At 41.3% G+C, this 15,317-nt stretch overlaps 1 protein-coding gene and 1 non-coding gene across 3 annotated transcripts in view; both read right to left on the bottom strand.

Annotated features, from left to right (window-relative positions):
* The window catches only part of ATP6V1E1 (ATPase H+ transporting V1 subunit E1), a 32,404-nt gene extending 17,462 nt beyond the window's left edge, over nt 1-14,942 (bottom strand). The window contains exons 1-4 of one of the 2 annotated variants that reach the window (XM_002926726.4): nt 14,783-14,942; nt 8,661-8,726; nt 3,370-3,479; nt 2,874-2,940 (exon numbers count right to left, since the gene is read on the bottom strand). In XM_002926726.4, coding sequence (XP_002926772.1) covers nt 2,874-2,940; nt 3,370-3,479; nt 8,661-8,726; nt 14,783-14,815 — 276 coding nt within the window. In that variant the 5' untranslated portion in view covers nt 14,816-14,942. The remainder of the gene's footprint in view (nt 1-2,873; nt 2,941-3,369; nt 3,480-8,660; nt 8,727-14,782) is intronic. The other variant, XM_034645194.1, reaches the window with a different exon arrangement.
* LOC117796836 lies at nt 5,442-5,645 on the bottom strand. Its single transcript, XR_004621541.1, has one exon. It is a non-coding gene; the product is annotated as a small nucleolar RNA SNORA74 (small nucleolar RNA).
* Nucleotides 14,943-15,317: the final 375 nt, after the last annotated feature.

The raw sequence follows: 15,317 nt of genomic DNA, 5'->3' as shown, positions 1-15,317 counted from the left end.
AAAAAAAAAAAAAAAAAAAAAGAAATAATTTACTCAAACCAACATGGCAAAAGCTGAAAGACCTTTTTTCCCCCTGAGAGAGGGAGGGGGAAAGGGTAAAGGGAGAGGGGGAGAGAGAATCCCAAGCAGGCTCCATGCCCAGTGCGGAGCACCACATGGGGCTCAATTTCATGACCCTGACCCAAAATTAAGAGTCAGATGCTTAACTGACTGAGCCACCCAGGCGCTCCAAAGCTGAAACACTCTTAAGCCCAAGTTCTTCTACAAGAAACCACCCCTTCTAAGGTGGTTATTATTCTAAGTCCAACTTATAAACTAGGTCAATCAATCAGGTTGCTAAAGAAATATGAATCCTGCAGAAGGAAATCAACCACTGATTACCAAAACCCAACATTTTAGTGAAGACACTAGGTAACAGCTGTCCTGAGGTATTTTACAGTCAACATTTCCATAAAAAGCTCTCCAGTCCTCCTTTTGTATTTTATAAAGGATGAACTATTCATTTCCATGTGGGAAGATAACTGAGCAACAGACTTCCTATTTTCCCAAATTCCTAGAATTTATTTTATTTTATTTTTTTTAAAGATTTTTATTTATGGGATGCCTGGGTGGCTCAGTCAGTTGAATGTCTGCCTTCACCTCAGGTCATGATCTTGGGGTCCTGGGATCAAGTCCTGCATCAGGCTCCCCACTAAGCAGGGAGTCTGCTTTTCCCTCTGCCTGCCACTTTCCCTGCTTGTGCTCTCTCTCTGACAAATAAATAAATAAAATCTTAAAAAAAAAAAAAGTTTTACTTATTTGAGAGAGTGTGAACGCTTAAACAGGGGGAGGGGGAGAGGGAGAATCAGACACCCCACTGAGCAGGGAGCCCAATGTGGGGCTCGATTCCAGGATCCTGAGATCATGACGCGAGCCAAAGGCAGGCGCCCCACACATTCCTAGAATTTAAAAGCATTCAAATTTGAAGTATTATGACTTATGTTAATAAGTTATCTCTGTTGACCTGAATTTCAGCCCCTTACTTACCATCCTGACAGACATTTCCAATTAGGTTTCTTGGCCCCTTAAAGTATGTCCAAAAGAGTTTGTCCTCCTAATTTCCCATTTCATTAACAGAACCACCATTCTCCTGGTTAGCCAGATCTGAAATTCAGTATTTAGCACCAGACTTGGAAGAGGAGAAGTCAATCATTAGTCAGTGTCTGGAAAGTCTCCCTACAAAATGTTTCAACACTGACACACCAAGTCCATTCTTGCTGCAGCCACACCAGATTCATCTAAAAAGAACTGACAGCTTATGATATTAGTTTGTGTTTCTTTAATCTTCTAAGAAAATGGTATCCTTTCCATTTATTCAAGTTTTGTACCTTTAGTTTTATAGCTTTTTCATATAGGTCTTATTTATTAACATTCATTCATAATAATTTAATTTTGCAACCATTATAAAAGAATTATTTTTTATTTTATATGCTAATCAGTTATTGTTGGTATCCAGAAAAACTATTAATTTCTGTATATTGTCTTTGTAGCCATTTTGGGTTTTTGTTTTTTGGGGGTTTTCTTTAAAGATTTTATTTATTTATTTGACAGAGAGAAAAAGAGGGTGCACAAGCAGGGGGAGAGAGAGAGGCAAGCTTCCAGCCGAGCAAGGAGCCCGACGCGGGACTCAGCCCCAGGATCCTCCCTGGGATCATGACCTGAGCCAACGGCAGATGCTTAATCGACTGAGCCACCCAGGTGCCCCACTAGTCACCATTTTAAACTGATTACTAGTTCTTGTTTTTTAGATGTTGTATTTTTTGTGTGAGGAATCATATCTGCAAAAAATAATTCTTTATTCCTTCCCAATTTGTATATAATTCTTATTTCTTCGCCTTAAAGGAATCTAGGGCCTCCACTATAACAATGAAGAATAGTGAAAACAGCAGGCATCCTGATTGGTTCCTAAAATATAATTCAAATACCTTTACGTGAACACAACTTTTTTTAAGTAAACTCCACGCCCAATGTGGGGCTCAAACTCACAACCCTGAGATCAAGAGTTGCATGCTCTACCAACTGAGCCAGCCAGGCACCCCTAATTTGAATACCTTTAAACTTTCTCAACTAAGTGGTATGGTTCTGTAGGTTTCTGCTTTCTTCCTTAGAAGACAATACTTCCCAAATGGTATTCTTGTGTCTAACCTCTTCCTTCTTAAATTTAGCCTACACTCTCACATGAACCCTATTTATAATTCTCATAAAATAAAAACTTCAATAGTTTTTACTGAAAATAGGTGGAGCTCTTTAGCCTTGCACTCATGGCCCCTATATTAACTCCATCCTACCTTTCTAGTTTTATTAGTCCCTACCACCCTCATATACTGTATTGTCCACCCACCATATGCTGTATGACCTAGAAAAGTCTATATTCTTGTTAGATCAGAGGGTCCTTGAAGACACAGCAATAACTTATCCACTTTTTTTTTTTGGTTTTTTGTTTTCACCTTTTTAAAAAAGATTATTTATGAGAGAGAGAGAGGAGAGAGAGCACGCGCACGTGCGCAAGTGCATGGTGGTGGGGCAGAGGGAGAAACAGAGAATTCCAAGCAGACTCCCCGGTGAGGGCAGAGCCCGACTTGGGGCTGAATCTCATGACCCTGAAATCATGACCTGAGTCAAAATCAAGAGTTGGACACTCAACCGACTGAGCCACCCAGGCGCCCTTCACTTTGTATTTATTTCAAATACCTAGTATAATGATTTGCTGACCAAATGTTCTCTCTCTAAAAATCATTCAACCCCTTAATTAGCTAATGCTAACTAGTGAATTCTCTATAATAGGTAAGTGAATAAACATTTTTTTAATCTTATAATAGGAGCAAATTACTCACTGTAATAAGGTCATCTCTTGCTCTGAGGACTTTGAGCCTTGCTTGATTCATCAAATTAGACATCTGACTGCAAAAGGTATGGAAAAATAGTATCAGTACAGCAAAAGAAAAAAAAAAACTGCAGAGAAAGAGATATACAGCTTCCTTTGTATCTACAAATACTTCTCTTTGTATATACCCCAGAGAACCCCACTGAAATACATTTAGTGGTTTCTACCAACTTATTAAGATAAAGAAGTATTTACTGAGTGCTTATCAACGGCAAGCACTTTCATATCAGTTATTCCAACTTTCTTTCAATAATCCTGTGATGCTTCCATTTTCACAAATGAAGAAAAAGAAATTACACAACTTGCCCAAGGTCAAACAAGTATATTAAGTGGTCCAATAAGACCCGAGCCCATGCCTGCCCGATTCCAAAGCACCTGCTCTGCTCCCCTGTCCCACTGACTCTGTAAAGCTCCCTTAGCTAATACTATGACCAGGATCTACTTACATTTTCTTCTGCTGCTCAATCTGCTTTTCTTTCTTCTCGTAGTATTCCATAATCTTCAGTCTTTGGGTTTGCACAAGACGACCTTTCTCAATGTTGAACTCTTCCTCAGCCTATCAAGGAAACAATAATTATTAATTCATTACACCAGATTTCGAGTTTTATTTTAAGCAGCTGGTAACCAGCAGCACCCTATTACATATCAAAAAACAGTAAGTTTATTATGACTTGTCTTCAAAATTTATTTCTAATTTATTCAAAAGGGATAACCAGTGATTTTCATCATAAACGATGAACCAGAAAACCAAAAATTTGGCCAAGGATCATAGTAGCCAGGGCAGCCTGGCTTAGTTGGTAGAGCATACCACTCTTGATCTCAGGGTCATGAGTTTAAGCCCCACACTGGGTGTGGAGCCTACTTAAAATAAAAATTAAAAAAAAAAAAAAAAGATAAAAGTACCTAGTCACAAAGTTACAAAGGATATATTCAGATAGAAGATTCTGTATGTGAAAAAAATCATTATGTATTCTAAATTTAATCCATTTGACTACAGAATTAGAAGAACTGGGTTACTGCCTAAAAAAATTTGGTCAAGTAATCTCAGTCTTAGTCCTCCCTTATAAAAAAAATTAAAATAGTATTCTTTGGGTGCCTGGGTAGCTCAGTTGGTTAAGTGTCTGACTCTTGATTTCAGCTCAGATCGTGATCTCAGGGTTGTGAGATCAAGTCTCACGTCGGGCTCCAGGCTCGGCATAGAGTCTGCTTGGGATTCTTTCTCTCCATCTGCCTCTCCCTCCCCACCTCCCTTAAAAAAATAAATAGATAAAATGGAATTCTTTTCTCATAGGTCAAATAAATAAGATAAATCTAACAGTCGTTTAAAATCATAAGTTATATAAATGTGAGTTGTTTATTATTATTGAGCAGTTACTTTTTAATTTTTTTAAATTGTTTCTACTTTACTTGGAATACAAAGCAACATCACAGTTTCAGATCATCAAATAAACAAATGTGGTGATACAGTATGACAGCAATCATGACCTGAATTCTGGGAGTAAGTAGTTTTCCAGTTCAGGGGGTAGGGGGAACCACATTACTCATACTCAGCTACCAGAGGGTCTGGCTTTAACTCAATGGCTGGAAGGAGTGCCAGTCCTGGTCAACCATCCATGAATCTTTTTTTTTTTTTTAAAGTAGCTCTATGCCCAGCATGAGGCTGGAACTCATGACCCTGAGATTAAGAGTCACATGTTCTACCGACTGAGCCAGCCAGGCGCCCCCATCCATGAATCTTGATCACAGCAAACTGGAATCTCCAATTTTTCAAACTAATTATAGGAAGAGAGAATAACTCTAGCCTGACATAAATTGACCTAGATGACTACTAAAGTGTCCTCCATTCATAAGTTGTCAAAATCTTCAGAGCGACTGTTGGAGCAAGGAGCCTTTCACGTGCTCCCAGTTATATAGTGTGCAAAAGCTAATAAGCACTAGTCCTGCTAGAGCACCTTGTGCTACCCCTTGAAGACCGCCTGTACATGTATACAACATGCCTGTCACAGTCCCAGCTGTTACTGTGATAAGGTCATCTTCTGCACCTCGTGTTTTCCCGATGACAACACCAAATGTGCGACAGAATGAAGCCAGAAAACCTAGAGTATTAGCCCAAAGTGCCCCCTGACCAGTCACCATGTTCAAAATCCTTAATACCTCCACAGAATTCAGAAAGGAGGTTTCTACTTTATATAAATATAAATGAAGGTTAAACCTCCAACATTTTTGGGCACTCAGTAAGGAAAATTCTTATTACTAAATATAAATCAAATATAGAAAGACTTTGAATGAAAACCTAGAATATATTTTATAAAGAAGTTTACAGTAACTGCTCTACATTAAAAAATAGCATTTTAACAGACAAACTAGCTTACGATTAAGTTTTTTTGGGGGGAGAATATACTTAGGATATCAAATAGAATCAAAGTGTGGAATACTATAGAATATATGGCAGAATTAAAGGGAAATACTCAAAGAGAAGGAAAAAGCCGTCTAACTAGAATACACAGAGAAAGCATACTGTGTCTGCTCCTGGACTAGAACTAAGTGGCCAAAGTGAGCACTCAGCACACTGTCAAGGAAACACAGCTCTGCCTTCCACCAGCAGCAGACGCCACCAGAACAGTGACGGAGGCCACTGGAGGAACACGACAGGACAGCCCTCTTCCGGCAGTGTAACACCATCACAGGCCTGGGGCTATCTGGACAGCTGACTACTGCTAGAAGAGTGGTTATTTTTTTAAAAGGTGATCTTACCAGTGTATCACATGTCTATGATTTTTAAGCAGTATGAAATGATTTTGGAAAGTTAGCTAGAGTGGTCCACTTGAATGTGTAACGGCTGGCACAAGTATTTGAGCTTTCATATTCTAGAAGAAATGCCTGGGACACTTGGGTGGCTTAGTCAGTTAAGCATCTGGCTTCGGCTCAGGTCATACTCTTGGGGTCCTGGGACTGAGCCCTGCAGTGGGCTCCCTGCTCAGTGGGAAGTCTGCTTCTCCCTCTCCCTCTGTACCTCCCCCTGCTCATGCTCTCTCTCTCTCAAATAAATAAAATCCTTACAAATAAATAAATGAAAAGAAATGCCTAACTTTTTTCTATACCTATCATGGGAAATAAACAAGGATGATTGTGTTATATAAGATTTTTTAAGATTTTATTTATTTATTGGCCAGAGAGAGTGAGAGAGAGAACAAGTGAGAGCACAAGCAGGGGGAGTGGCAGGTAGAGGGAGAAGCAGGCTCCCCAGTGAGCAGGGAGCCCGATGTGGAGCTCGATACCAGGACCCTGAAATCATGACCTGAGCCAAAGGCAGACGCTTAACTGACTGAGCCACCCAGGCGTCCTGAGATAAGACTATTTCAAATAGGAACATATTTATCAGCTGGAACAGAATTTCTAAATTTGTCCCAGAGGGAAATAAGGGCACCAGTCATACAAGAAACTGAATTGCTCCTATGACCATCAAACAAAATTAAATGATACTCTATCAGCTGTTATACAGTAGTGGTAGGCAGAATAGTCTTTTCTTCCTTAAATTTCTTTTTAGGGTTTTATTTTTAAAAAATCTACACTGGAGCTCAGGAGCACGCTGTGCTAGAGCTCTCAGAGCTCTTGGGGGGAAATGCTGATAGCACTGACGACAGCCACCCTCTGCGCCAGCGCTGTGCAGCTCATTTCCACACCAGCAGCCTCTGCCTGAGCTGCCATTATGCCTGGTACCTGCTGCTGGGGGACCTGTGTGTCTGACTGCCCTTCTGGGTACAACACAGCGAGAGGAGCCGTTCAACAATGTCACTGCTGCAGTACCTGCCAGGGCACAGGACCTTACTCCTGCACCTCATGGGACACCAACCTCGTTCTGTCCCACTTGACACCTGCAGCACCACCTGCTTCCCAGGGCACTATCTTCATGACAACCGTGCTTGTCAGCATAGGTATTTATTTACTTATTTATTTATTTTTAAGATTTTATTTATTCACTTGAGAGAGCGAGCGCATACAAGCAGGGGAGAGGGAGAAGCAGGTCCCCGCTGAGCAGGGAACCCGCCAACGTGGGGCTCAATCCCAGGACCCAGAGATCATGACCCGAGCCGAAGGCAGACACTTAGCCACCCAGGTGCCCCTGTCAGTGTGGGTTTTTAAAAATGACCTTTCTCCCCTTCCCTGCTCTTCTGGAGTCGCTGAAGGAAATATGAAGTTCTTGTTTCCATACTCTCACCTGATAGCCTTAAAAAAAAAAAAAAAAAACTAAGCCACAAAGGCGTATGGATGCCATTAACAGATTATAACTCAGGTATCGGCTTAACTAGGAAGTGTTGGGCAAGGGATCTCCTCTGTAAGTACCAGCTGTGTGATCCTGGGCCAGTCGTTTAGGTTCTCTGTTCTCTAGTTAGCTCATTTTAAAAATACAAGTATTTGTCTATTGAAAGAAGGAGGGAGGGAGGAAGGATGGATGGAAGGGAGGGAGGGAGGGAGGGAGGAACTCTACACCCAACATGGGGCTCAAACTCACAACCCTAAGATTAAAAGTTGCATGCTCTACCGACTGAGCCAGCCAGGCACTCCCATTAAATGATAATTTTTTTTTAAAGATTTTATTTATTTATTTGACAGAGAGACAGCCAGCGAGAGAGGGAACACAAGCAGGGGGAGTGGGAGAGGAAGAAGCAGGCTCCCAGCGGAGGAGCCCGATGTGGGGCTCGATCCCAGAACGTCGGGATCACGCCCTGAGCCGAAGGCATACGCTTAACGACTGCACTACCTGGGCGCCCCCCATTAAATGATAATTTAAATAGTTCAAGGTTTCACAGAATTTTACTCCTAGAACACCAAGAACACACAAATTTAAGGCTGTACTGATAATTAACAAATGTAACTACAGTAGAATGAATAAAAAAGATAATGAAGGGGTGCCTGGGTGATTCAGTCAGTTAGGCATCTGCCTTTGGCTCAGGTCATGATCCCGGGGTCCTGGGCACCCTGCTCAGTGGGGAGTCTACTTCTCCCTCTCCCTCTTCCTCTCCCCCAGCTTGCACTCACTCCAACTCTCAAATAAATAAAATCTTAAAAAAAAGAAACTAAAGTTATATTTTAAAAAAAGATAATGAAAATAGTGTATTAAACAATATATTCTGGCCCATTCATTCCCATTCTGGCCCAGGGAAAATAACAACTTGGTATACTGTGTATAAACAAAGTGCAACTGAAAACATTTATAAAATTTCAAAATGCTGACCAAGTATCACCTCTGTAATGGACAGGGGCTTTCATTTTATACCTTATACACTTCCAATTTTTTTTTTTTGCAACAAGCACAAATTAATAAGAAAAATAACAACATAAAAATACTATACCCTCCCCTAACCAACTATCATAATTAGACATAGATGCTAAATGCCTGGATTCCAGATTCCATGAGAAAATTTATTCATTACTTTTCTACTCCCTACCATAAAATTTCAGGACACTTATTAGCAATCAGAATGTTTAGAAAGGAAATTTTACTTACTTACTTACTTACTTATTTTCAAAGTTTATTGAGCAATAGCACAAAGCTCCTGAAGAGGGAAGGGACCCGAGAAGGTTGCCCAGGAAAATTTATTTTTTACATTAAAGATAAGACACATTCTTAGCAGTCCTATGCAATGTGTTGTTAAGCAATTTTACTAATTACTGCTTAGCAAAGCCACACTATGAAATTTCGAGAACTTCTTAAACCTAGAAGATAGAATCTCACCTTCGCATCTATTTCCTCTGCTTTCTCATTGGCTTCTTGTTCAATAAAAGCCATCATATGCTTAATCTAAAGGAAGAAGAAAAGGTTATTTTATTTTTGACTGTAACAAAAAAATATATACATCTATCTTTTCTGATTCATTCAACAATCATTTATTGAAGGCATATTATGTGCCAGGCATTGTGTACAAGGATAAATGAGATAATTTCTGGTTTCAGGTACCTTACAATCTGGAATTTGCTCTAGCAAATGGACCGGACACAATATTCAGTATCACAGAACATTATCCTACTCTCAAGGAATGTGAAGTCTATGGGGGAGGGAGGACTGAATATATATCCTCCTCTATACCCCTTTTAGCCAGCACCCTCTTTTTCTCTTCTCCATCTACAATTAAACAGATCTATATTTACCTTTTCAACTTTTTTTTTAAAGATTTATTTTTAAGTAATCTCTACACACAACATAGAGCTCAAACTCACAACCCCAAGATCAAGAATCGCATGTTCTACTGACTGAGCCAGCCAAGTGCTCCATACTTTTTCAACTTTCTTACCTCCTATTCTCGACATACTTCAATCTGATTTTTACCCCCTCCACTTCACTGAAATGACTCTCATAAAATGACAATAATCTCCTACCCCTTAAATCTTGGCCTTAATCCGTCTTTCAGCACCTCTTGATATGCTGGTCAACCCTCCCTTCTTTTTTTTTTTTTTTTTAAAGATTTTATTTATTTATTTGACAGAGACAGCCAGCGAGAGAGGGAACACAAGCAGGGGGTGGGAGAGGAGGAAGCAGGCTCATAGCGGAGGAGCCTGATGTGGGGCTCGATCCCAGAACGCCGGGATCACGCCCTGAGCCGAAGGCAGACGCTTAACGACTGAGCCACCCAGGCGCCCCTCAACCCTCCCTTCTTGAACAAGAACAATCTCTTCCCTTTGCTTTCATGACTTCTTTGTTCTCCTTTGGGGCCACCCTCTTCTCCCTCTACCTCCTAGACTGCTTTTTAGAGAGCCTACTCGCAGCAACCTAAATCCAACACACTCAATAATGAACTGCTAATCACTCTCTTCTCCTCTGCTCACTTTGAGCTCTATCTTGAGGATTAGCACGAACATCTGACTTTGACTCTTCCTTGTACCTCAGTCCTCACATTCAATCAGCCAATAAGTGCTATCAATTCTCTCTCTCTAATAGCTCTTTAATTTGTCCACATTTCTCCATCTTCATAACTATCCCAGTCTTTGCTACCACCCTCTCAGCTGAATTACTATAACAGCTTCCAAATTTGTTTTCCTGCCCTCAGCCTTGTTTCCTCTCTAATCAACTTAACACTGCAACCAGAAAGATCCTTTAAAAAGGCTTGTTTCATCATGTATCACACTCTCCCCCCAACTCTCCACTTTATGATAAAGTGCAAAGATTTTAGAAGGTACATGATCTGGTCAATGCTTACCTTGCCAGCATCATATGAAACATAATCTTCACCACTTGTCACTCTTCAGACTCTTGGCTCCTGTCCTACTAAACTTATTTCATTTTTTCTGTTCCTTGATTTCACCACTCTTTTCCTCTCTTCCAAGATTTCAAATATACTGCTCCTTCCACTTGGAATACTCTCCTCCCTCCCTTCACCTGGCTAACTTCTCAGGATTCAGCTTGCTTAACTGTCACCTCCTTTGGAAAATCTTTTCTGAACTTCTCACCAATGTGCACCTAGGGCACTCTGCACTTCCTCTACCTAAACACATATTCGTAATTCCTTGCTTACTCGTCCCTATCCACAGCTAAACTATAAGGCAAGGTACTTGTTAAAAGGCTTTAGATCTCTGGCTACAATCACAGAATAAAATCCACTGAAGTCTTCTGAATAGGGCTTGGGGTCATTGATCCAATTTAGACTCATAAATGAAGTTTTGGTTTTTTTAGACTCATAAATGAAGTACTCTCTCTAGCGGAAGATGTAAAACACACCCAAGTGGGGGCGCCTGGGTGGCACAGCGGTTAAGCGCCTGCCTTCGGCTCAGGGCGTGATCCCGGCGTTATGGGATCGAGCCCCACGTCAGGCTCCTCCGCTATGAGCCTTCTTCTTCTCCCACTCCCCCTGCTTGTGTTCCCTTTCTCACTGGCTGTCTCTATCTCTGTCGAATAAATAAATAAAATCTTTAAAAAAAAAAAAACACACCCAAGTGAATATACAAGTACTACAGCTAATCAAACTCACTGGTGGTTTCATTTCATAGGGGCTCTATCTGAAAGAAATGATGAGTAAAAAAAAGATGATTTTAAAAATACCAGTAATCTCTAGGTTACTAATCATTGTGTTTATTTTTTAAAAAGACTTTAGTTATTTGAGAGAGAGAAAGAGCACACATGCGCGGTTAGGGGCAGAGGGAGAGACGGAATCTCAAGCAGACTCTGAGCTGAGCTCCGAGCCCGAAGCAGGGCTCTATCTCACTACCCTGAGATGACCTGAGCCAAAATCAAGAGTCAGATGTTTAACTGACTTAACCATCCAGGATCCCCTAATTCACCGTGTTTATTAATTCTCCCACTTAGGGTAAGCTCCACGAATATTGAGATCTTACTTTTTATATCACCGTAACACCAGAACATGGAACGACTACCCCTACAGTGGGTGCTCAATAAACGTTTGTGAATGAATGAGAACCTGTTGGTATTTTAAGCCTCCTGAGATATCCAAAGTACTTTTTAGAGTTTAACAATCTAGAAACAATTCCCAGCTTCTCCATGTATCACAAAGGTATCATAAATCTAATGTACACACAGGTGTACAAAAGTGAGTTAGGATTTGTTTTACAACAATGTGAATATACTTAACACTACTGAACTATACAGTTAAAACTGGTTAAGATGAGTAAGTTTCATTATGTGTTCTATACATCTTTTACAAAGGGCATTGATAGGGGCACTTGGGTGGCTCAGCTGGTTAAATGCCTGCCTCTGACTCAGGTTGTGATCCCAGGGTCCTGGGATCAACCCCGCATCAGGCTCCCTGCTCAGCAGGGAGTCTGCTTCTGCCTCTCCCTCTCCCTTCCACTCCCCTTGCTTGTGCTGTCAAATGAATAAATAAAATCTTAAAAAAATAAATAAAATAAAAAGGGCATTATTGGGGCGCCTGGGTGGCACAGCGGTTAGGCATCTGCCTTTGGCTCAGGGCGTGATCCCGGAGTTATGGGATCGAGCCCCACATCAGGCTCCTCCGCTGGGAGCCTGCTTCTTCCTCTCCCACTCCCCCTGCTTGTGTTCCCTCTCTCGCTGGCTGTCTCTATCTCTGTCAAATGAATAAATAAAATCTTCAAAAAAAAAAAAAGGGCATTATTAGGGGTGCCTGGGTGGCTCAGTTGGTTTAGCGTCTGCCTTTGGCTCAGGTCATAATTCCAGGGTCTTGGGATGGAGCCCCGCGTCCGCTCAGTGGGGAGCCTGCTTCTCCCTATCGTGCGCACTCTAATAAATATTTTAAAAAATAAAAAAATAAAAACCGCATTAATAATACAACCTCATGGCATCAGTCTTAAAGAAAAAACAGTATGGTTTGAAAGGGAAGATTTCTTTTTCGTCAAAATTCTTAGCAGCTACCCTATGCATGAGGAACCAAAATAATTATGATAATCAAAGCCTATTTCATAGGTAATACAACACTTATAAAATCTCAGGCCTTGAAAAATTTGGGGTACTGAATCCAGAGGTACCTAGTATAGAAAATCACTGTGACCTTGCTAAAAGGATTAGCCCCCCCAGATTTGTGTGTTCATGGTAAGGAATGGTATCTCCACAAGTTCTGTCTGAAGCCTTACTGAACTCAGTTTGGAATTTTGAAAGTAATTTAAATACAGTAATCAAAACAGGTGTTTATAAATGGTACAAGGCACGGTGGGTCTGCAGAGGTGAACTCTGATTCAAACCTGCACTAACCTGCATTATCTGCCTTTATCACTCATGCTGGACCTTCTACTACCAGATTTGACTAGATCAGCACAGCCTAGAGCAAAACACGCTCATTTTAACCCAGGTCAGAGAAGCCTGTTTATAGCCAACATGATCACGTTCTGTCTTCAAGAGTTCCAACAAGAAAAATAGTCAAACCCTTCAGGACATTTAACTCCACCCCTAAGGCAGAAAAATCTGGCCTTTAAAAGATACTTTTCATCTTCCTGCTTACCCTACTGGGTTTTAAGTTTTTTGAAGTCAGATGCCTTCAAAAATTGGATGAAGTAAATAACAATACTCCCAGACAAAAAAGCAAATATACATAAATATTTTAATACAATGGGGAAGAAGTCAGAGAATCCACAATTTATAAGCACTTATTATGTGCTTGGTGCCTGGTCTATTCACTGCTGAGAATATAGGAAACAAAACACACTGCCCTTATGGAGCTTACACGTAGAGTGGAGGGATAGAGACCATACATTTCTTCATCTTTCAATTTTATAGAAAGAAAAAACGGTTTTGGTCTAGATTCCAAGGAAATACACCACTTTATATTTTTCCTGGGGAAGACTTATTCTTCAATGTATTATAACAAAGGGGTGGGCAGGATGATGAAGGAACAAGTGGAAAAAGAGAATCAGCACTGTAACTGTGACTACCAGAAGATGTGAAGGACACTGTACTTTTCCACTGCACCAAGTTTTTCCTATAGTAAAAATCAGAAGAAGCAGTAATAAATATAAAAACCCCATTGTTTTGTAAGAATATTGTAAGATTTCTTAATCTTCTCCATAGATGCTATTTTTGTTACACGATTTCCCCTTTGTGATGATTAGCACAAAATGTGAATGAAGAAACGCTCCACTTTTCTCAGTGCACATTAGACTAACAATAAAATGCAAAGTCATTTTCAAGGAAATGGAAATATCCAAGGAAAACACATTTTTTTTTAAAGATTTTATTTATTTATTCGACAGAGATAGGGAGAGCCAGCGAGAGAGGGAACACAAGCAGGGGGAGTGGGAGAGGAAGAAGCAGGCTCACAGCGGAGGAGCCTTGATGTGGGGCTCGATCCCATAACGCCGGGATCACGCCCTGAGCCGAAGGCAGAAGCTTAACCGCTGTGCCACCCAGGTGCCCCGGAAAACACATTTTATTGCTCATTTAAGAAGATTCATAAGCCAGTGAGTGAGCTTTAGTCAGAGCATTTTCCTAGTACTTCAAAAAGAAATAGACTTAGTTCTCTAAACTATGTAAAGATTAAATTGCAGGCATAAGCTTCCTTCTCTGAAAAATCTATTGGCAATATGAACGCTAAATTCAAGGACCCTAGTTTCAGAGTATCTCTGGCAGGGCAAACGGAAACCACTTTTTCCCATGTTTGTTACAGGCCTATCAATGCCAATATATTATCCTGGGAGTCTTTCGAAGTGTAACTTTCTTAATGCCTAGCACCTCAAGTTATGGCACATTAAAAAAAAAATTAGTTTCCCAGCACTGATACACTTGCAAAAAATGATGTAGGTTCACGACTTCCATAATTCTTTCCATTAACCTTGACTGACTGACTTTGTGCCAAGCACTGGCGCTGGGGTTCATAAATGTAAGGTAGGAATTATGCATTATTATTAATAAACATTAACGTACACACTAGTGAGAGACCAACCATTATAATTCATTATAATAGAGGAGGTTCTTCCAAAATGAAGATTAACAGTTCAATGAATGACCTCGAAACAACACTGGAAGCAACTCCCGTCAGCACTCTTTATCGTACTCTTTAACCCTTCCCTCAGGGTTAAAAATCAAGTGAAAAGTAGGTTTTCAATCCTTGCATTCAATTTGCATTTCAACCCTTATTTTCAATTTTCTGCTCTAACAACCACAGCCAAGTACCCCGGGAAAGTAGGGAACACCGAGGTGGGAGCCAAAAAGCCAGCACATTCAGGGTGGCGGCGCACAAAACCCCATCTGAAGACACAGGAGCTGTGTGTGGACCAAATCCCCCTCTAGCAGACAGACTACTAAGCCCCGGAGACTTGGGGTAAGGGACCCTCCTCCCGCATCTGGGCTGCCCGAGGCCCGCGTCCTCCCTGAGCCGGGTTCCAGGCCGCCACCCCCGGACCCCCGCTGCGACTTCGCCAGACCCAACCGCAGGTCCTCACCTGCTTTTGCACGTCAGCATCACTGAGGGCCATGGCGAAAGCTGTGCTAAGCAGGACGCCCACTGGCTCTAGCTTAGGTTGAAACGGGGCGGTGGAAGGAAGAAGAAAAGAAGATCCAGCGGAGGTTTCCGCTTGCTTCGTTTTATAACTCCGGTTCCGGTTCCTGCCAGGTGACCGCGCAGCCCAGCCCTCTGAGCTTTCTCAGCCAGTGGAAGAGAGCGGGTCCGGGGAAGTCCCGCCCTGGCCCCGCCCCCTGGCTGGACGCCTGCGCAGGCGGCCTCTTCCCCGCCTCGTCCCAGTCTCTTACAGCTGGCTGGTGACTTCGGAGCTGTTTTCCTCAAGAGCGTCTCCCGCAGTAGTAGATAGTTGAGGACTTCAGGCGTCTGAAATTAGCCGAATTCTGTGTATTTTTATAGTCTTTAAAGCTGTTGCATGTTTTTTTAAGTTTATTTATTTTCAAATCAGAAATTATTATTTTGCTTTCCTGGCCTTAATGAAAAAAAAAACACCAATATTTTATTTATTAATAGTTTTT

The sequence above is a fragment of the Ailuropoda melanoleuca genome, chromosome 16 (genome assembly GCF_002007445.2).
Source record: "Ailuropoda melanoleuca isolate Jingjing chromosome 16, ASM200744v2, whole genome shotgun sequence".
NCBI lineage: Eukaryota > Metazoa > Chordata > Mammalia > Carnivora > Ursidae > Ailuropoda > Ailuropoda melanoleuca.
The sequence above is the reverse complement of the archived record's forward strand: the minus strand, read 5'-3'. Positions and strand labels throughout refer to the sequence as shown.